Source organism: Saccostrea cucullata, unplaced genomic scaffold (assembly GCF_032062105.1).
Source record: "Saccostrea cucullata isolate Sc308-1 unplaced genomic scaffold, CSIRO_AGI_Scuc_v1 ctg6140, whole genome shotgun sequence".
Classification (NCBI taxonomy): Eukaryota; Metazoa; Mollusca; class Bivalvia; order Ostreida; family Ostreidae; genus Saccostrea; species Saccostrea cuccullata.
Genome location: NW_026922675.1, coordinates 137,407 through 159,599, shown reverse-complemented (window position 1 = coordinate 159,599; position 22,193 = coordinate 137,407). Strand labels below are relative to the sequence as shown.

Genomic DNA, 22,193 nt, shown 5'->3' with positions numbered 1-22,193 from the left:
TATTCTTCCTCCATCGAAAGCAGTTTGATTTTAGAAAGGAAATACGAAAATTGGGTTCACAATGATGTTATTTCATACGGTATATACTGAAGATAATAACAGACTTAGATGTAATGTGAATTGATATTTTGCTGCGCTTTGCTACACAATAATAAGTATTTATCAAGATGAGTCCCATTCTGTCTTATTTGCAATACATATTAAAATTTGGCATTTTTGTGTCAGCTTTGTACGAATATGTATAACGTAGGTACATATATCTTCGTGTACATACATATATAATGACTTTTTTTTCAGGAGATTTACTTTCCAAATTATCAACTATACTATAAAAGCAGGAATTTCGTTATGGACTAAATTTTGTTTATTTCGTTGTTCTCCATTATGAACGAAATTAAATCCCAAAAATTTTTTCATATTACTATATATTAAATAGTGCTACTTTCGAAAGGACGGAACTTAATACCCAACAAAGCATTTTAGATAACAAACCAAAGCAATTTGATACAAACGAAAATTTGTGTTTCTACAGTACACTTTATGCGGAGTTTATATATCTCATTAATGCGACACACAAGAACTCTACATATTAACTATTCAGGTTAAAAAAGTAAATTCAAAGAATATCGTGTCTTTGTTGGTGAGATGTCATTTTATGACATATTGTGTTAAATATGAACGCCATATCATATGTCATTTAGATATTATCACTGAATTTGATCAGTTGTGAAGATCAGGGTCAAGTGGTCAGAAATCATAGCATGCTCGGAAATACCTTGTCACAAATAATGCATATGTCAAATACGAAAGCCCTATCTCTTCTCAATATAATGGAACAAGACGTGTTTGTGTAACACTGATGACCCCGTATGGCTAAAAAATTTTGATTAAACTTAAATGCAAATTAAATATATTATTACCCAAAGTAGGGCCTTTTCACAAGAAAAGTGATTGTGAAATACGAAATCCCTAGCACCGCCTGTTCAAAAATTATGATCAAGGATAATTTTTTGATAGGTAGGTCAAACTCCAAGGTGAAAGGGTCAAAGTTGTTGGTTTCTTAAGAAATGTCTTGCCACAAGCCCTGACTCTTCAAAAGTCATGGTCAAGGTCTGTTAGTAAAAGTAGGTCAAACTCCAATGTCAAAGGCAAAATGTTGATGTTTTTGGATCCAATGAAAGATCTTCTCAAAAGTATTACATATGTGAAGTATGAAAGCCAAAGCCCTTATCGTTCAAAAGTTATGACCAAGGTTAAAATTTTTTATAAGTACGAAAATATCCAAGGTTAAAAGGTCAAAGGTGTTGGTATCAAATGAAAGGTTTTGTCACAAAAATACATTTGTGAAATATGAAAGTCCTAGAATCTAATGTTCAAAAGTTGTGACCAAGATTAAAGTTTTCAAACAGTAGATCAAACTCCGAGGTCAAAGTCAAAGAGTCAGAGTTCTTAATATCCAACTAAAGGTCCTGTCATAAGAATTAAAAATGTGACGTACGAAAAACCTAGCCCTAACCCTTGAATAGTTATGGTCAAAGTTTGTTTTAAAAGTAGTTTATATTCCAAGGTCAAGGCCAAAGGTTAAAAATATTGGTGTCCAATGAAAGATCTTTTCACAAGTTTACATATGTGAAAAATGAAAGCCCTAGCCATTACCGTTCAAAAGTTATGGCCAAAAGTTGTTTTTTCAATAAGTACGGAAATCTCCAAGGTCAAAGAGTCAAATTTGTTGATATCCAATGAAAGGTCCTGCCACAAAAAGTACATATGTGAAATATGAAAGTCCTAGTATGTACCGTTCAAAAGTTATGGCCAAAGTAAAAGTTTTGAATATTTGTGTAAAAGTGGTTGAAACTCCAAGGTCAAGGCCAATTGGTCAAATTTCATGGTACCCAAAGAAAGGTCTTGTCACAAGAAAAACAAATATGGCATTCATAGCTCAACTTTTTCAAAACGTATAGGCATCCAAGACCGTTCTCAGAAAGAGACATCAAAGAGAGTTTTCAGGTAGTGACATCCACAGGAGTTCACATGTATTGACTTACATGGAAGTTTACAGGTAGAGACTAAAACGGGAGTTCACAGACAATGACTTTCGCGAGAGTTTACAGACAGTGATTACACGAAAGTTCACAAGCAGTGACTGACATTGGACTTCACAGCTAATGACAAATAAAGGACTTTATGGGTAGAGACTTACACAGGAGTTCACAAGTAAAGTAGATATTTAGACGGCAGTTCACAGGTTGTGACTCCAATGGGAGTTTACAGGTAATGACAAACTCGGGAATTAAAAGATAGTGATTTCCACAGGTACTGACAGAATAACTTCCTCATTTAACACTCCCATGTTATTCACTGATTGTGAACTCTCGTGGCTAACGATTAAATAATATTTTATTTCGACATTCTGAGTAAGGTTACACAGAAATTCGAGATTTTAGAACTGGTCCTTTTACTTTAGAATAACATGTTTATTATATTGTAATAGCATCTGTTGTCAACATTTGTGCTAAATTCCATTTCACTTATACCCTTAACCCCCTTTCTAAGTATGCAATACCTGAAAATTTTATATCAGTTTCGAATATTTATAATATTCCTATCAACCAGAATGACTTTAAATTACATTTATTTTATCTATAGTGGATTCCAAAGCTTCATAATAATCCATTCATAGCGGGTTCCAGTAAATGATCTATCATGCAAGTCTCTTTCTTAAAGGGATATGGACCAAATTTCAACTTATTAAAAAAACAATTAGAATACTTACAATTTCTGATAAGGGCAATTTAAATCATCAGCAAAAGTTTGAACAACGTTCGTTGATTTAGAAAGGAAATTCAAATCTGTAGTTAGATTGGATATTTTAAAAGCTCCCATATTTGTTATTTGGTTTGGAAAATCGTATATATCATAAATTTAGTGTTGTTTTTTTTTTTTTACTTAATTTAACTTGCATACGATTTTTTGCAGTCGTTGATTGTGTAAAAATTATAACTAAATTCATTGATCTATAGTAATTTTGAGAAGCAAGAAAGAAGATATTTTCATACACTGTTATACCGCTAAAAATATAGCCCTCTGCTTTAAATTCATGATCAGTTTATCATTTCTATTCAAGGTTACAAAATTGTGATGAGGAAATAAAAATATAATCTTATAAAATCTCTTACATCTAAATACATCAGACATACATGTGTATAGGCAAATATACTTTGAATATATCAAGTAGTAAGAGACCAGACAAGAATCCCTCCTTAAATTTGTTTACCATCGACTTAGGAAAACAAAATAGAGTTTTTTTTCTTTTATGTCATAGGTTGACATGAATTTTTCATGCCTCATCACATATTCGGAATGAAAAATTCTCGAATGGATTTTAAACAACATACAATCAATCGACCAATCATTATTATCATATATATCAAGATTAAATGTTATTATTTGTAATATAAAATATATTGTCAGCAGTAGTCGATGGTTTGTATTATATATCCTTAAATATAATATTCAATACACTTACTTTATTGAGTAAAGATTTGAGACAAAAATCTTTAAAAGTGTTTTTATTCTCTTAGTAAACGATAAAAACGTTTGGTTTTGTATCGTTTTGAATCCTTATATGATTACAAAGGTGTGAATAAATATGTTGCCACCTAAGAACAAAAGCATCTAGAGTTTCTGACAGAAAATGTGGGAGGTAAGTGGGCGGGATTTAAATCGTCCTTGCAGTGCTGAGCCCAATCAAGGAATGCCGCAAACGATTCAGACCCCTGGAAAAACCCGGGGCGACACATCTTCAAAGACCAATTACATGTAAAAGCGCGCATTTCGAGGTATGCAGAATGATGCAGAGTTAACTCAGCGGCTGACAGCTAAAATTTACTCGCACTGAGTCATGTTTTATTTCCTGTAATAGATTACGCGTAAACTCTAGATGCTTGAGTCAAATAAAAATATGACAAATACAAAATAAAATACTTATATCTAAACTTGTTGTCATAAACTATTTTATTTTTCCATAAAATTAATTTTATGCCAACCAAGTACTACTGAATTATATCCAGCCAGAGTCCGAGCTTGTTTTGCGAAAATTAGACACAATACCCATATTGTGAGAAAAGGTCATTTATTCACAAAAGTACATATCTCATAATATTGAATATTATATAATAGGCATTTAGAAAAATACATCATATGATATGATTGAATAAATGACATAGATTCGCAAAGGTGGGGATAAATATGTTGCCACCTATCACCTCTGAAAGAGGGGATCCCCCACCCGAGGACTCTGGCAGATATGACAAGTCAGAAACAGATATAAAAAAAATGAAATAATAATCTAGCTTAAAGGAAATTATAAACACATATTGATATGCAGAATAATATCAGCGCTAATACCTTGCTTAACAAATTAAACATTATCTTAATTAAACGTTACAGCTCAAATTGCATATATGAAGATTATGGGAGACAACCTGTGAAACATATCAATATAATTAGTTACAGACAATCGTTAATGCTACTGAATAGGTACACACATCAACAATTATATGTATAGTTTAATGACGGCAGGCAATGCTGTCCCAGGTTACAAAGTTCAACGTATCTCCAAATGTTCAAAATTGCTGATGCAAACCGATACTGACCAACTAAGAGTACATAAATATCTACAAATTCACTGCTGTCAGGCAATGCTGGCCCAGCCTCACATATAGTTAATAATGTAGTGTAAGAAAGTAATTACTGGCAGGCAGTGCTAACCCAGCTTTAAAACAGAAATATTAAGAACGGAATGTCAAACTAGCAGGCAGTGCTGACCCAGTAAACAATTTATGGTCACAGGTGGCAGGCAATACTAACCCACATACCAGGGAAATTAAAAATTAATTTAGTGTTTCAAAAGTTATGCATACGAATGTACTTTAGAAATGCATCTGATTTCCATCTTCCCATATTCTGAATGACACTTAACGGAACTCCCCTTGCTGCTGCAGACGTGGCTGCTCCTATGCGAAAACTATGACCTTTGTAAAATCTATTATCCAGACCTATAAATGAAATAGCTGATTCGAGAACTGAGTTAAAGAAAGAGCGAGAAATAGGGGTTCCACATTTAAATTGAAACAAGGGACCTTTAGTGTGATTGAATGCCTTCACGTATTTGTAAAGTGCATAAACTGGGCAAGCCTGGTTATTACACTGTCTTGGGATAAAAATGGTTTTAGGATGTAGGTCACTATGTTTATAGTGAACAAGAATTATCGACATTCCCAATAATGATGCGTTATCCCATTCAAAAGATAGATTTTCGAATTGCAGAACGGCCGAGGATTCCGATGGCGACTTGACCGTAATCTCGCCCACTCTTAAAAATGCGTATAAGGCTAACAAAAACATTGCAGTTATCAGCAGTTGGTTATCACAATTTGACACGACATATGGGATTGATGAAATTATTCTAGTTAATATTTCTTTCGTTATAGCTGGAAGTCTACAATCCACTGAACCCCTAATTCTGTGCACACCTTTCAAAATCTTTTTTATTAAAAAGTTGTTAGTAGGGTCATTCAGACTGTTAGTTTCGTGTACAAAATTAATTGCAGACATGTCTGTTGCTATTGTGGATGGGCTATAACCCTTCAAAAACAATTAGGCTATACATTGAGTCAACATCACATGGGAAGATGGAAATGCCTGACACTCTTGGAAATACATATTACAAAACTGCACATAATTTTGAATAAATCTGTTATACGATGTAAATGTGGCAGATGACAGTGAAGCCTTTAACAGGGATGTAACTAAACTATCAAGAAGTGATCTGGGATATTGGTTGGACAGGGGGCCAACCATGGTGCCAATTTGTGAGCTTTCTGAAAAAGAAAGCGAGAAAGGAGATCACAAATTATCTTATATTTCCCCTTGATATGTTTAGCTCGGAAGAAGATGTTATATTTCAATGCGGCTAAAACTAAAAGCCTCACTAATTTCATGACTATTTTGTTCTTTGATGAAGTTTTATTGATTATATCGACAACGGCGGCATTATCCGTAAAAAATAATATTCTATTTAAATAATGACCCCACAATTCTAAAGCTAATACTATAGGAAATGTTCTTTGGCAGTAATATGCCAAGACTCCATGTCATTTGACCACTCGCCAGTGAACCATTTACAGCCAAAATCAGCTGCATAACCCCCATGCACACCTGCAGCATCAGAATATAATTTAATTGTATCTGATGAAACCCATTTATCAAATAGAAAACAGGATTTTCCGTTAAAATTATCAATAAAAGTAGACCAGGCATGCAAGTCTGACCTAGCTTCAGCATTGAGTGTAATGCGGTATGTCGGACATGAATGTCCGATTGTTAGATCGATCAGTCTACGTAGGAAAGCCTTGCCTGGAATAACAACACTACATGCAAAGTTTAATAACCCAATTAATGACTGAAGCTCTTGCAAAGAAATGCTGCGTTTTTTCCTAAAAGTATGCAAAATACAAGATATTTTATCAATTTTTTCCTCTAGCAAACGTGCGACCATTAACATGGAATCAATTTCTATTCCATAAATTGTAATAATTTTCGTTGGTAACTGAGTTTTTTCATTCTTAATCGGTACACCAATATCGTTACATAATTTTAAAAATTGATCTAACGAGTGTGCACAAACACTAGTATTTTGTTTACCCACGAAAAAGAAGTCATCCAGAAGATGTGATATGCCTACCACCCTAAAGTTCTGTGATAAAACCCAATGGAGTGCTGATGCGAATTTCTCAAATAGCTGACATGAAGATGAGCAACCCATAGGTAAACATGTGTCATAGTAATATTCACCTTCCCATACAAAGTCAAGTAAATGATAATCAACAGGGTGGATAGGAAGCAAACGAAAAACGTCCTCAATGTCTGCTTTTGCCATAAGCGAAATAAAACCATGTGATTGAACTAAACCGATAACAGTCTCTATGTTTTCGTAAGAGACGGAACAGAACTCTCGTGGAATTGAATCATTAACAGACGCTCCTTTAGGAAAGGACAAGTCATGAATGACGCAATATTTTCCTACTTCTTTTTTAGGAACCAAACCTAAAGGTGAACAAACAAAATTTGGAAAGGGGGGTTGATCAAAAGGACCTCTATATCGACCTAATTTTATTTCCTTATTTATTTTTTCCCAGACAATTTCGGGATTCTCAATAGCACTTTTATGATTTCTACATTTCAAAACTGACTGAACGGAAGGTCCAGCACCAAATCGAAAGCCAACGGAAAAACTCGAGAGTAAAACATCTCAGTCAAATTTATTGTAGCCAGTAAGGTGATACGCTAGCCTATCACACTTCACTGGTGTTCTGTGATTTTGGGGAAATTTGCTATTTCTTTGCAGAGCTGCATGTGTCTGTTGCATGCTTTTTGCCACAGTGTACACACAGGTGTTTGAGTTTACAGTCCTTGAATCCACACTGCCCTGTAGTGCAGAATCTCCAGCAGAAACCTTTTGGGTATTCTGGTCTCTGCTGGATCCTGCCATGAAAGTGGGTTTTGCCGCGCTTTGAATTAGCGAAGAGGTTGTAAATACCAGATTTGTTCTGGTTTGTTGCCACCAGCCACAACTCATCATGCATAACTGACCACTCAAGTTTGTGGACTTGACGAAGTTTTCTAAATTCTTCATCATAAAACCTTAAGCTTGCCGCCTGGAAACCGTAGTCTAATGCCAATTTTCTTATGTTGTTTCAATACTTTATCAGGTCTAAAGCGAGCGATGGGTATTTTGTAATGTATAGGGACATGTAAATATCAAACGCATTGTTCCATTGATAGACATTGAACAGTGTCTTTATAGGGGTTGAATGGCAGTTGGTTTGAAGTTTGACACCTGACGAAATACCATGTGCTTCGTCAGGTCGCTTGACGTGTGGTAACAAGGCGGCAAAATCTACATATACATCGTCGAAAACAGAATTCTTAAGTTTGTCACTTACATGATAAGCTAATGGTAAAGCATTTTTGACAAGAGAAATGTTGCTAAAGTTTACAGGCATTGTTGTACATGTACTACCTTCGACGGAACTAGCAGATGGTAAATTATTGTCAGCGGTGGCTGAGGGTACAGGTTGGCTGATCGTAAAGCGTGAAGACGGGTTGCCAATTAAAGACAGCAGATCTTGCGGCATAGGTGTAACAGTCGGCGGCTGGCTAGTGACAGTTTGTAAGTTTGGATGGTCGATGCCAGGCGATGTTGAAGAAGCAGACGCCGACTGGGTTGACGAGACGGGCTCATTAATAACAGTAGGATTTTGAATTCTCTTAAGAAGGGCTACTGCAATTTCGTCTGCGGAGGGTACATTTACGAGTTGCGAGGGAACCGATGAGTGTTGTTCAGGGACACACGGGTTAGGTGGATTGGGCGGAGCTGCCCTCTTTGAAGAACGCGCCCGTTTAGTATTTGATCCATCTTGGTCTTGCGGGGCCACCTGCACACGTTTTCTCCCTCTAGGCATGGTGACCTAATTTAAACAAAGTGTAGACACAATCAAATAAAGTTTTGTTCAAATCTTTAGCACCCATTACCTGTAAATACCTTCAAGATTATGCAATATTCAGAAAGTAATGAGACCCGAGAAACATGTGCCACGAGCTTATAGAAGGCTCACGACCCACAATATACAGAGTGGGAATGTGAGCAACCGTAAATGCATAATATTTTATGCAACATAATAGGGAACAAAAGCACAAATCAAATGAGCAATTGTTCAACCAGTTGTGCTTCTCCTGTCAAGTATACCTGTGAGCGACCATAAACAAGGCTCACCAATAATAGGAGCATTATGCATAATAATGTGAGAAACTAAAGAGATAAACACACACAACTGCTAAGTATTGCAGATAAAATGTGTACACACAACAACTGTTGTGAAATATAAACAAGCAGCACAAAAGTCTAGGTTCAAATTATTGTTCCGAATACTATAAACAACATAATTAATATTAAACAATGTTAAAATAAAATAATATTGTCAGGGTGTTATGCCCTGTAAAGATACGTTAAAACTTAAAAACATCCACGTCTATGGCAAATACCAATGGCAGATCTAATGCTCTTTGTATATTTCAGCATTCCTAATGGATTTAAAAGTACCCCATCACAGAGCATAAGAGATCTGCTGTTTTGCCAAAAACCGCGATGATGCCAAAAGGTAATCTTTGGATTGCCTCGGCATAAATGTTTCAACATTAAATTAATTGTATAGAAATATGGGGATGATATTTGGGTTCAAAATAGGTGATTTTATTTTGAATTTAGATAGCAAATATTATCTTAATCTTTGTTTAATATCGTGTTTTACTTTTTTTAGTTCAGATACGCCATACTTAGTATATAGCTTTACAACCCTTTTAAAAAACTTTTTATACGGCCCCTTATATATCGAAGTACAGAGTATGAGTCCGAGCTCGTGGCGCTCTTAGCTGGAAATGTCTAATACGATAGCATATTAGGTCCGCCTGGCTCTATATGAAAAGGTCCGCCCTCGGCCTTTTATATAAATTGTATGCATGTGTTCATTCGATATAAATTGAAAAAAAACTATTCTTTTGAAATTAATTAAGGATATAAAGTTGTATTAATAGCTAGTGTTTCCTCCAAGAGAATGTAGTAAACAATAAGTAAGAAATTAATATATAAATAAAGGAATGTATAGATTTATTGATCGAGTTCCTGTCGGGAAGATGGGACATGCTTCTTTTGTCGTTTAAATTAATACACTAATGTCAACATTATCATAAAAAAATATTAAGAATACAAATGTACATACATTTACCTTCACTTTCCAGTTTAGAGTCGGATTAATCAGTATGGAATGAACAGATGAATGTTCGTATGTCCAACACGAATCATTTAGTTACACTCTCTTTCCTATATACTTGATAAATGTTCGACTTCCACTCACAAAAAAGTTCACATTTTTCCAAAAATATTTCTTTTTAGTATTAAAATAAAAAAATTTCATTCTTTAAGTTTAATTTTATTGTCAATAACTGGAGGGTCACTGTGACAGGGGCTTATGTCACGGTGTACTACCCTACACCCGTTATTGTAAAAACAACAGGCCTGCGGATTTGGGCAGTTGGGGGTTAGCCTATAATTGTCTCGTTTGAGAAAACCTTAAGTCGCTCCCCATAAGTACCATATCCCCTGTTTTTTTTTTTATATATAAGTTAACAATGTTTTTTACCTATTCAATATGGCACGCCAAATTCACAAAAATGAGCAAAACATAGTTTCACAGTCGATAAACTAGGTTTATCGCTTGTAAACTATAGTTTACGGACTGTAAACTATAGTTAACAACGTTAATCTACATTTTACATCTGTAAACCATAGTTAACGCGATAATCTATGTTTCACAACTGTAAACTATGCTTAACACCAAAAACAATCATTTGCGATTGCAAAACATAGATTATCTAATAAATACAGTTTCACGATTTGTAAACTATAGTTTACAAACCATTAACTGTGGCACGCCAAATTCACAAAAATGAGATAAACCTAGTTTCACATTTGATAAACTAGGTTTATCGACTGTTAATTATAGTTTACAAACCGTAAACTATAGTTACCGATTCGTTAAGTATAGTTTTCATCTGTAAAGCTATATTTAACGGTTGTTAACCATAGTTTACGAATGATATTCTAAGTTTATCTGTCTGTAATAAGCGTTAACAATAGATTTTGTTGATAAACATATATTCACGTTTGTAAACTATAGTTTACAATCGTAAACTATAGTTAAGAGTTGTTAATCATAGTTTCACAAATTGTGAAACTATATCTATCAGATCGTTAACTATACTTAACAGTTTGTAAACTATAGTTTACAAATTGTGAAACTGTATTTATCAGATAATCTATGTTTTGCAATCGCAAATGATTGTTTTCAGTGTTAAGTATAGTTTACGGTTGTGAAACATAGATTATCGCGTTAACTATGGTTACGGATGTAAAATATAGATTAACGTTGTTAACTATAGTTTACAGTCCGTAAACTATAGTTTACAACCGATAAACCTAGTTTATCGACTGTGAAAATATGTTTAGCTCATTTTTGTGAATTTGGCGTGCCATGATTAACTATAGTTAACGATCTGATTTATATAATTTCACGATTTGTGAAACTATGATTAAAAACTCTTAAATATAGTTAACGATCGTAAATTATAGCTTACAGACGTGAATTTATGTTTATCAACAAAATCTATTGTTAACGTTTAATTACAGACAGATAAACTTAGATTATCATTCGTAAACTATAGTTAACAACCGTTAAATATAGTTTTACAGATGAAAACTATAATTAACGAATCGTTAACTTTAGTTTACGGTTTGTAAACTATAGTTTACAGTCGATAAACCTAGTTTATCAATTGAAACTAGGTTTATCTCATTTTTGTGAATTTGGCGTGCCATAATTCAAAGGCTAATTATTATATCTACTAGATCTCTGCATTTCATTTCCTGAATTTTGCATTGCATTTTCCGACAATTTTTGTTATTATTTCGGAATCCGACAATTTTATTTTCATTTCCGACGTTATTAATTTTTTCTTCCCATTTTCTGATTTTTAGGATACCTTTACGGCAATTTAAGGTTAACATATTTAACAAAGATGGAAATAGAATTTTAACAGGGTATTATATATGATTATGCATTACATAATATCATTTATTTCAAATCACATTTTTTCGAACCTAATCATTACATACATGTATACTCTGTAAACAATATTAAGACTAGTTATAAGTAAAGGAAGGAGTTAAGTGAAAGATCATTTCACAATACCTACATCTGCCCCAGGGTAAAATCTATTAAGTTTCTTTGACAGCTAAACAAAGCCTTTATTTGAATATATAAACTATTTTACTTTAAGGATTTTTATAACGTACGTATGAATTCTTTTTCATTGCCGAAAAAGTACTGACATGAATTTGACAAAAGTCAGAGATGAAAAAATTTTAAAATATTAAAACTTACAAATGTCGGAAATGAAAAGTTCAATATTCAATAAAAGTTACGCCCTGTTTATTTCTCTAGTTTTCAAAAATTTCCCTTTATGACATAAAAATATCTGAAATACAGAGGGCGGACCTTATATTATACTGCGTTTTAAGATCCGCTCTCTCCTTTTCTCTAGTTTTCAAGCTACGAAAATAAACCCTGTCCAAAAATTTCCCTATATGACATGAGGATATCTGAAATACAGAGGGTGGACCTTATATTATACTCCGTTTTAAGGTCCGTCCTGTCTCTTTGTCTAGTTTTTTAAGCTACGAAAATAAACGCTGTCCAAAAATTTCCATATATAACATAAAGATGTCAGAAATACAGAGGGCGGACCTTTTCTGATAACTGCGTTTTAAGGTCCGCCCTGTCTATTTCTCTTGTTTTCAAGCTACGAAAATAAACCCTGTCCAAAATTTTTCCTTTATGATATAAAGACTTTAAAGTCATATAAGCGGGGTTTTTTTAATGAGTTTAGACTACAAATATGAAAAAGATCTTTCTAATTGTTTTTGTACTTAACGACTGTAAAGATAGGACCGCTGCATCTCATTTCCGGAAATCGGCATGGCATTTCCACCACTTCTTTATTTCATTTCCCACAACTTGTCTCTTCTTTTCCCGACATTTATTTCTTTTCATTTCCGGATTTTTTGCAAGGTACCTCTCCGGCAATTTAATGTTTACCAGGAACATGTATGTAGAAATGGAATTTCGAAAGAATTTATTATACACAACATTTTTAATATAAAAGTTTTGTGTACATGTACATGTATATACATCTGTTCATAAATCACGAAGTCTAGTTAACAGAGTTTAATGAGCATCAATCTTTTCAAGTGGCTGTGTCTCCGTATGAGTGAATAATTCTTACGAGGGACGGATGTTAAACAACATACAAACAAAAACCAATTTCCATATAGGAGAATTTCCGAATTTCACTTTTATTGAAGATGTAGTTTTCATTTTCAACGATATTGACATCAGAAGTAATAACATGTTGAAAAGGACTGTACATGTATTTGAAAGGAAAAAAAACATTTTTCTAAGACACGTGTCAGCTTACAGAGCCTGTGCTGTGCAAAATCAATAAGCATTGACATAAGCTTGTTTTCTGTAGTAAAAGAGTCTTAGCAAAGAAACCTACCTGATGATCATATCAATTAACAAATATTTCAAATAATGTGGATTTGGAGTAATTATTATAAGCTGTAAAAGATTTATCTTATGCAAGTACATGTAATTATATGTATCATACATGAGATCATTTGCACAAGATACGGTACGGTATAGATACACCTACGCTAAGTTGCTACTCTGAGAGATACATTCGAGCCATACATTTTGTTGGGTCAAAATTTTTGAATACTTCAACGTTTTGCTGATTTGAATCTAGTATAAAAATAATATTATGTTTCGTGTTCTAGGGTTAAGAAACTTTGTTTTTACATGAAAGTATGCTTTAAAAAAATTTTGTTTGTATATTTATAGACACATTATTCAATACGATAACCATATTTGTTTAGATAAAAGGTCATCATTTGCTTCCTTGATACATGTATATATGTATATACGTATTAAAGGAAAAACCCCCACAATATATGGCCTCTAACTTAGAAAGGGAAGTTATTAAATAGATTAATATCCTTAAATCAATGAGTAAATATGACTCTTATTGTTATGCCCGTCTTCCAAATTGATAATTAAAAACATTATTTTTTTCCTTTTAGGAAATGGCAATGCATTATTCAATATCTAAATTATGAAGAGGTTTTATCAAGAGACAAGTGTAAATGAAGCATTCTGTTAAGAATCCCCAAAAAATTCACCCATTCATTCATATCCACGCACAACTGCAGAGAATGTGAAAGGTTTTTAATCACTTTTCTTTTAAATTCATAAATCCCACGAATATGTAGGGTTTTCACCAAAGGTTGAATTCTTTAGTTCAATAATTCTTCCATGAAATGTGTTTTTGTTAAAATTCCTTGTATCAAACGGAAGTGATAAAAAATATTTCCTTAAACTTAAAATGGCTTGTTTTTTAGTTGATAGAGCAGCCATGTTTATCATCTTTCTAATAAGTTGCTTATTGCCTTTTCTCTGCACTGCAACAAATGAAGGCTACTGTGATGAGGGGTAGGTTTTTATTTTGGAGGAAAAAGTATTGTTAATGCACATCAATATGTTTTTACGTACTTTTTCTGGCAACATTACTGATATAATCTGTTACTTTCAGGAAAACCAAATACTTTTTTGCCCCCGTAATCGAGTATTTGGGTATATATAGTTTTTGTCGTGTCTGTCTGTAAATCTGTCTGTTTGTCTGTTTGTCGACAAAAACTTTAACCTTGCCTATAACTTTAAGTGAAGCTACGTCTTTCATATTTCACATGTGTTTTCCTTGTGACAAGATTTTTCTTTAGGAACCACTAAATATGACCGTTTGACCTTGGAGTTTGACCCATTTTTACACAAAAATTCCAAATTATAACTTTTCATAGGTAAATGCTTAGACATTCATACTTCGTATATTCACTAGTATTCTTTATGGTAAGACCTTGTATTGGATACCTTTTGACTTGGACGTTGGATATTTCCGTACTTATGAAAAAACATTAATCTTGGTTGAAACTTTTGAGCGGTAATGTCTATGGCTTTTATACTTCGCATATGCAATCCTTGTGAAAAAACTCTTCATTGGTACTCAATCTAAAATAGTCCATGCACATGTATCACTGAGATAAAATCCCATATTCCTTGACGTTGCTTGAATATAGGTTATTATCTCAGATGTTTTCATATAAAATATCTCTTAATTAGTTGATAGTATATATTTGAAGTTTGGCCTATAAGATTCACTCGCTAAGTTCTTTCAAATCTGTTTTTCAGTGATGGCAGTAAGGTAAAATGCTGTGTGAACTATAGAGCGGTAAACGATACATGTGTTCGTAAGTACATGCAGACTCTCTCTCTCTGACTCTCTCTCTCTCTCTCTCTCTCTCTCTCTCTCTCTCTCTCCATTACAAGTAAATGAGAGCAATATTTTTTATTACTTCATCAGATGGAAGTAAAAACAATTCACCGTTTTTCTAAAAGTTGGGAGAAAAAAAAAATCTTTCTTTTAGGATGTCCTAATGGTTGGATCGATCCAAATTGTTCAACAAAGTGCCCTAAAGGCTGGTACGGAGAGTTGTGCAGGGAAAAATGTCCTACATATTGTGAGGAATTGTGTAATCATGTAAATGGATGCAGATTTGGTAATTCAATTGAAATGGAATAACGAAAAAAAAATAACAAAAGGAAAAAGTATAAAATGTTGAATTATATAATACGTTATCAACATTTCTTAAAAGTAAAGTTATTTTTTTTTCCTCGCCATTTTACTATTCTATATCCAGAGTTGTCTGTATTTGTGGGAGCCACCAATTTTGGATGGAGTATGAACATTTTACCTTTATAATTGTCGCAATGTTTTCATGGAAATTAATTTAGAAAAGAAGTGTGAACCACACTCTCTACCATAGGTTAAAGTTAATAAAAGACAAGATGGATAAAAAACCTCTTTTGCCCTCTGATTTAGGGTGTCTTTTAGACTGATTCAACACTTTATATATGAAAACTTGTAATCGTCCTTGCCACAAAACGAGAATTTGTTTAAATTTATGGGATACACAGAGGTAACTGAGAGGTCATGTCAATATTCAAATGTATAGCAATGCATTGAAATGGTCACTTTGTTTCATGTCTTAGGAGAGGCATAGATAGACCAATCAAAATCTAACACAATAAAAATTCCGGCCATGCAATGCGTCACTCTGCCTCTTCTCCCAACAACAGTCTTTGAGGACGGATATTTTTTTTCAAAGTATGTTATTTACTGTAGATCACTTAATTTTCGCGACACCTTATTTTCGCGAGATAGTCATTACCTCTTTATAAGCAAGACATCATTTTCATGATATCTTAGAATTTCTCTATAAAATCTTAATAAATATTATTATACGCGAGAATAAAATTTTGGCGTGCTCGCTTTCTCACGCGAAAATAAAGTTCTTGAAATAAAAAGTGATTTACAGTACCTCCTTCCACCCTGCCTACACATTTTTTAAAAACTTATATTTTAACGTTTTAAGACCCATTTTCATGATTTTTCTGTTAAGTCTAAGTTGCAATTACTTGAAATTTCGATTATCTTCCTTTACAGAATTGGATTATTTATCATCTTTATATTTTGTTTCTGCTAAAATTTCATATGTTTTTGTGAAGGATATGGAGATAACAAAAAAGTATTCAAAATCAAAGTCCATAAAAAATACAAAAAAGGAGTAGAGCAAACACGGACCTCTTAAACATGAGAGGTGGGATCAGATACCATGGAGTGAGCATCCCCTGACGACCCGTCCCACCGCCGTGTGCTCCTTGTCATGATCGGGAAATAACAGAAAAATCCGTCTTCAATTTAGTGTATAAATGATGGACTAACAATAAGTATGAAAAAAGTCAGTCGGCATTTGACTCATTGATAAATTGTATTTGCTGATAAGGTCAAAGAACGTACGAAATGATGACTTTAAACGAGGCTGTTGATATTCCCATATATCGCTACAGAGTGCCAGATCCTTGTGTACAAGTAGCTATGAAAATGAATGGATCAAAGGATCTGATTTTAATTAGATTATTATATGCAGCCTCGGTTGACAATGGTTTTCTTGGGGTGAAAATTTTCAATGTTACACTCAACTACATGCAATATTTATATAATATTTCTATTTTCTTAGGTCAACAATCAAGTACTGCGATATTTTTTTCAACGTCCACAATTGAACATCGTAGGAAATATATATATATATATATATATATATATATATATATATATATATATATATATATATATATATATATATATATATATATATATATATATATATATATATATATATATATATATATATATATATATATATTCATTTTGTAGAAAGCTACATGTAAACGATCTGCATAATGTTTGATTCGAGTCTTAAAAGCTTGATGAATTTCTATAGAAAGTAATTCATTTCTTATAGTGTATGTAAAAAATATTTCCTTTGTAGACGACCCAAAATTTAATACCAGCAGTGTCCCTTCATTTCTTCTCTCGACAAAACTTTGGATTATTGCGGGATCTGTCGGTGGAACTATCGTCATCATCTGTATTTTCATTGGAGCTTGTAAAACACGGTATAGATATCTGAATGTACATAATTCTCTTTTTATTGGCTAGTCAAGCCATGAATTATATTTCACATTTATTTATTTGTATCAGCATATTTATAAAGTCGTGAAAGATATAAGATACAGCTCATATCCCATGTCTTTGGTTTCATCTATGATTTTAAATTATTATGTTAACTGAAGAATGTGAAGCACAGCATGCATTTTAATCATTTGCAATACTGAAAAATATGATAATTACTTTCTAGCTACATTCTTTTTGATATTTAGTCTGAAAATGAAAGAGAAGAGCTCTTGGAGACCAACGGTGACAACATATAATGGTGACGTTATAGTTATATAACTATACTAATACATACATCTTATGGTCTCTGAAAAGTAAAATTAAAATTTGTTCTTCTTATAAAAAAAATTACCAAAAGAGCAGAATATGTAAATTTGAGTTTATTTTTACCAGGTACATGTGCTTGAATATTTTCTTTAAGTGTGATTCCAAATCGATTTCTTCAAATAACATACTAAACTCTTTTAAGATGACGCGCTGAAGCTTCCATCCTTTTTACCCTATTTCTTTTACAAACAATTGTTGATTTATCATAAAGAATATTAAAATTAAAGGATTTTTAAATCCATGTATATTTATTTTTAGATGAAAATAATTTAAATAGCTACACACAATCTTCATCAACATGTTGTGAACCACACAAGTCAAAATCTAGTTTACGCCTTCCGTGTAAAGACTGTGCAATGAATCCAAAAGGAAGAGTTTTAGTGAGTGAACTTCCAAGCACCTGTTCAACCATATCAGAGGAAGAATCACCTGCTTATATGTATTCCTGTATTAAAAAGGAAGAAGAAATGGATAGTATTAATGAATCCAGTCATCGTCCATTATTAAGACAGTTTTCTTCCTTTAAAAGCAAACCAAAAGAAAAAAAATCAACAGATATTCCGTTCGACATCGATGAAAAATACACGATGGTGAAAGCTGGATCTGCAACTGACACTTCTGCATTGATGAGCCCGGGACGTTTTACATTGACTGAAAATGAAAGTCAGGGATATTTTGTTCTTGAACCCAGAAGTTCACAAGATGTCGACATGTGTCGCGAATCAATTAATCTTGACAATTTACCACCTCCTCGTTTTAGCGTTTTAGGAACTGGGATGCTGTAGTGTAACCCATTATTCTCTAAAAAATTAATTCAAGAGTGTACATGTCGAAAACATAACTTGATGTGCTTCATGTATAACTTACCTAGTAATTGTTACTTTTCTATATACTTAGTTTTAATAATCTTGAAGGAATTATTCATAAAAGTCCCAAATGGGGAATATTAGTTTTGCAAGAAACTTATTTTTATGTACAGTATATCTCTATTTTAATACATTTATTCTCAGGGTTTTTTCTCAATGCGAAAATGTTGTCTATAAGAATTTTCAACCATGTTTTAGACTGTATTCTTAGTTAGAATATTTTTATATATATTTCTCATATATGCACACGATCCCTCCATTAGCATCTATATATGTACATAAGCCTGTAAGTAAGCATGCTTTCGAAAAAGCAAGTTGTCCTAAGTCTGGTTTCATGAACGGGTTCTTTGAGTTTATAGAATGTAAAAGTTATGGAATGTAACTACAGTATTATGGTACCTGCATGTGATACTGAGTAATTTACACTAAATATAACCGCAAATGTTGCATACGTCCTTAAGGCAAAGTATAGTTAAAATGTTAAATCGTAGGCAATGAAGCTTATTTTAAACTATGCTATACGATATTACATTACTTGGTACAGTTTACGCTTTATAAACCGCGAATTATAAAGAGCGTAAAATTTCATTAATTATATTACATCGTATAACATAGGTTAAAAAAAAAGTTTCATTCCCTATAATTTCACTTCAGTGTGGACAATAAGACAATTTTTCCTTAAAAAATTGCCTTTAAATTGAGCATATTTTAAAATTCACGTCAAGCGGATTAATACGTTTTTGACGTAACTCATTATGACGTAGGTGACTTATGTTATACAATTCAAATTGAATCTTTTATCAAATGTCGTGTTACAGCTTAAATTGAATTATTTGTTAATGAATAAAAAGATAGTAGCTTGAGTGCGATATGACATGTATTCAAATTAAAGTCCTTCAGAAAATGTACATAAAAATTAGACGTAAGTAGCGTGCATTAAAATTATAGGACAGTAAAGTAAATTCAAAACAAAAGAAATATTCTTCAACTTATGTTTGTTTAATAAATAAATTATAGTCTTCCTTCTTGGAGGCATAAAACATCACAAGGAAATTATCATTTTGACTATTTTTCTCATAACGGACGTTCATGATTGTTCTAAATTGTTCTGTTGCATTTCAGAAGGAAATAAAAGACTCTCATATTATGTATAATAGGGTATTTTTTGTGGAGTGATTATTTCGGGATTTTTACGATTTTTTTTTATTGTTCACATGATAAACAATTGTAATAAATATCATTCGTGAAAAAATGTCCAGTAAGCCCAGGGGTTGATTATCGGGAGGTGGGTGTTAGGGTCCTGTTCACAAGTACTTGTGTTTTCTTCACGATTTACAAGGTTCAGAATTGTGGAGAACAATTAACATTTACAATCATGCATACATGTGTGCATGCAAAATATCGGTGAAAGATATTTACGTCTTCAAAAGTCATTGTCTTTACCTTTATCAGTATGTCATAATAAGGGTATATTAATTACTAATGAATCATTTTTCTTGTTTGCACTTGTGCTTTATTTACATGCTTCAATTTTCATCCAATAGCACACAACCTTGCGTTGTGGATAGAATTCATATAGGCTATGTCTGTTTCCCAATCTGTTTTTGTATAATTGATAAAATATTTTCAGATCAAATGAACAACGCTGTATTGATATCATTCTCCAGTGATTTCCTTGGAAACCACGAAGTGTTTACAATCAACTAAGAATGTTTATACAAAGAAACGTTTTAAGTCTTTTCCCTTTAAAAAGCTTTCTTTGTTGACAATGCAGAAAATCTGTTAAGTTTTTTCTAAGAATCGTTTAAGTGTGACCTTGAACAAAAACATAAACACACCAGGAAGCTGTAAATTTTCCGTCGTTTTACCCTCTCCTAATTGCGGAAGACAAAACTATGTGAGATTGGGAACTGGGAAGAGAATTTGTGTGTCATAATTTGCTTGAAAAATTATTGTAGCAAATCATATACATGTACAGTTGAAAAATATACAGATCCACACTTTTTAAGCTCACATAATTTTTGGCACAGATGAACGACACATTGTTACGACGCGATTTTGTGCAAAAATGCAACAAAATATATTTGAAAAAAGTGATTTATAACTTGATTTTTTCATCTTAATCACTGAAAACATTATTTAAACAAATTAATTGGTAAGATTTTGATATGATCTTTGCTGATAGTTTATGATAGTTCCCAAGTGGTTTTTCATGTTTTAATTAAATTAAATCAATTAAATGCAGTCGTCTTTGTATCTGTTCTTTTGCAAGCAGTTCTTTGCCTTGTCTAGACACAAAGAAGTGAAGCTCATGTAACTTCTTTTTTTTAAACACATGAATTAACCTAACTCTAAAGCGCAAAATGATAACAGTAGTTCTCATATGTTTTACTTGTTAAAAAGCTGGTATTTTTCTATTCCTACTTTCTTAAATTTAGCACAATGAAAGATACGCCCCATCACAAAATTTGAAAGTTGTAGACCCTTAATGTAAAATTTTTTTATTCAGTAGTAAAAATTTACTATTTTAAGGGATAAACGATAATTTACATCCTATCTTTTGGCATAATTTCTTTAGGCAGCATTGTCATTTTTCGGAGCCACATTTCGACAAAGCCAAGATGTGTATAGCAAATATGCAAAGATCTTTAAGAAATAGTTATCTTTAAGAAGTCATTTATAAAATTTCACCTAAATAATATCAAAAAAGGTCGATGAAATTAATTTGTGAATACGAATGTTAAATTCCTACAAATGTAAAATCATACGATTTATTAATGAAGTCCCCTTCAAAACCTCGACTTTGAAAACTTGAGATACTGAATTTAAGGAACATGTTCCTTTGCCGTAAGATATGTTATAAATACGGAATAGGATAATGTCTCGAACTAAAATTCGAAAATGTTAAGTATTTTTTTGCAAGATGGATGTGAATTTAATTCGTCCGAAAAACCTTTTAAAAATGCGCGGAGCTGTATTATTCGTAAAGTATTTAGGTAATAAGACTGGAAAATATGGTAATAGCATACTATGCTGTTCTTATATTTGTGTATCATATGCTTAATGACATTTCAATTTAAAAATATGTTCATCGTCATGAATGAAGAGGAGCAAGTAATGTAAATGTGAAACATTGGAAGGGTTATTATCTGTATACTGTATACAGGGTTATTTCCGCCCCATTTTATTTTCGCCCTTTCACACTTTGAAACAACTTTGCCCCGTTTTAAATTCGCCCACCTGTAAGTAGGGAGAAAGGGGCGAAAATAAACCGGCTGGAAATTTACATGTATTTCATACATTTTAATTTACAAATAATTTCAAAATAATCCCCATTTCGCTATAAATACAACATTTGATAAAATTCGAATGGGTTTTATATTGAGTATATAAGATACATAATTTTGCATGCAAGAGGCCTTGTCCTCTCTGGGATTATTCAGGGATAAATTGAAGGAACGCAATGTTCCCTCAACGATATAACAAACTTTAATAGCTAGTGTTCTACAGATTTAATATGTATGCGTGTGATAATTCTGCTTTTTTGAAGCCTCATACTATGGAAATACAGAAATGCTATAAAATTGCCCGAAAGAGTTTGAGTGTTAAACAAAATACAGGAACGATACAAGGTTC

The 22,193-nt window shown here is 32.7% G+C and overlaps 1 protein-coding gene across 1 annotated transcript in view; it reads left to right on the top strand.

The window, feature by feature from the left end:
* The window catches only part of LOC134262196 (uncharacterized), a 28,614-nt gene extending 10,109 nt beyond the window's left edge, over positions 1-18,505 (top strand). Inside the window, exons 3-6 of the mRNA XM_062744581.1 lie at positions 15,215-15,346; positions 17,180-17,306; positions 17,571-17,623; positions 17,950-18,505. Of these exons, the coding sequence (XP_062600565.1) occupies positions 17,578-17,623; positions 17,950-18,476 (573 nt within the window). The 5' untranslated portion in view covers positions 15,215-15,346; positions 17,180-17,306; positions 17,571-17,577 and the 3' untranslated portion in view covers positions 18,477-18,505. The remainder of the gene's footprint in view (positions 1-15,214; positions 15,347-17,179; positions 17,307-17,570; positions 17,624-17,949) is intronic.
* Positions 18,506-22,193: the final 3,688 nt, after the last annotated feature.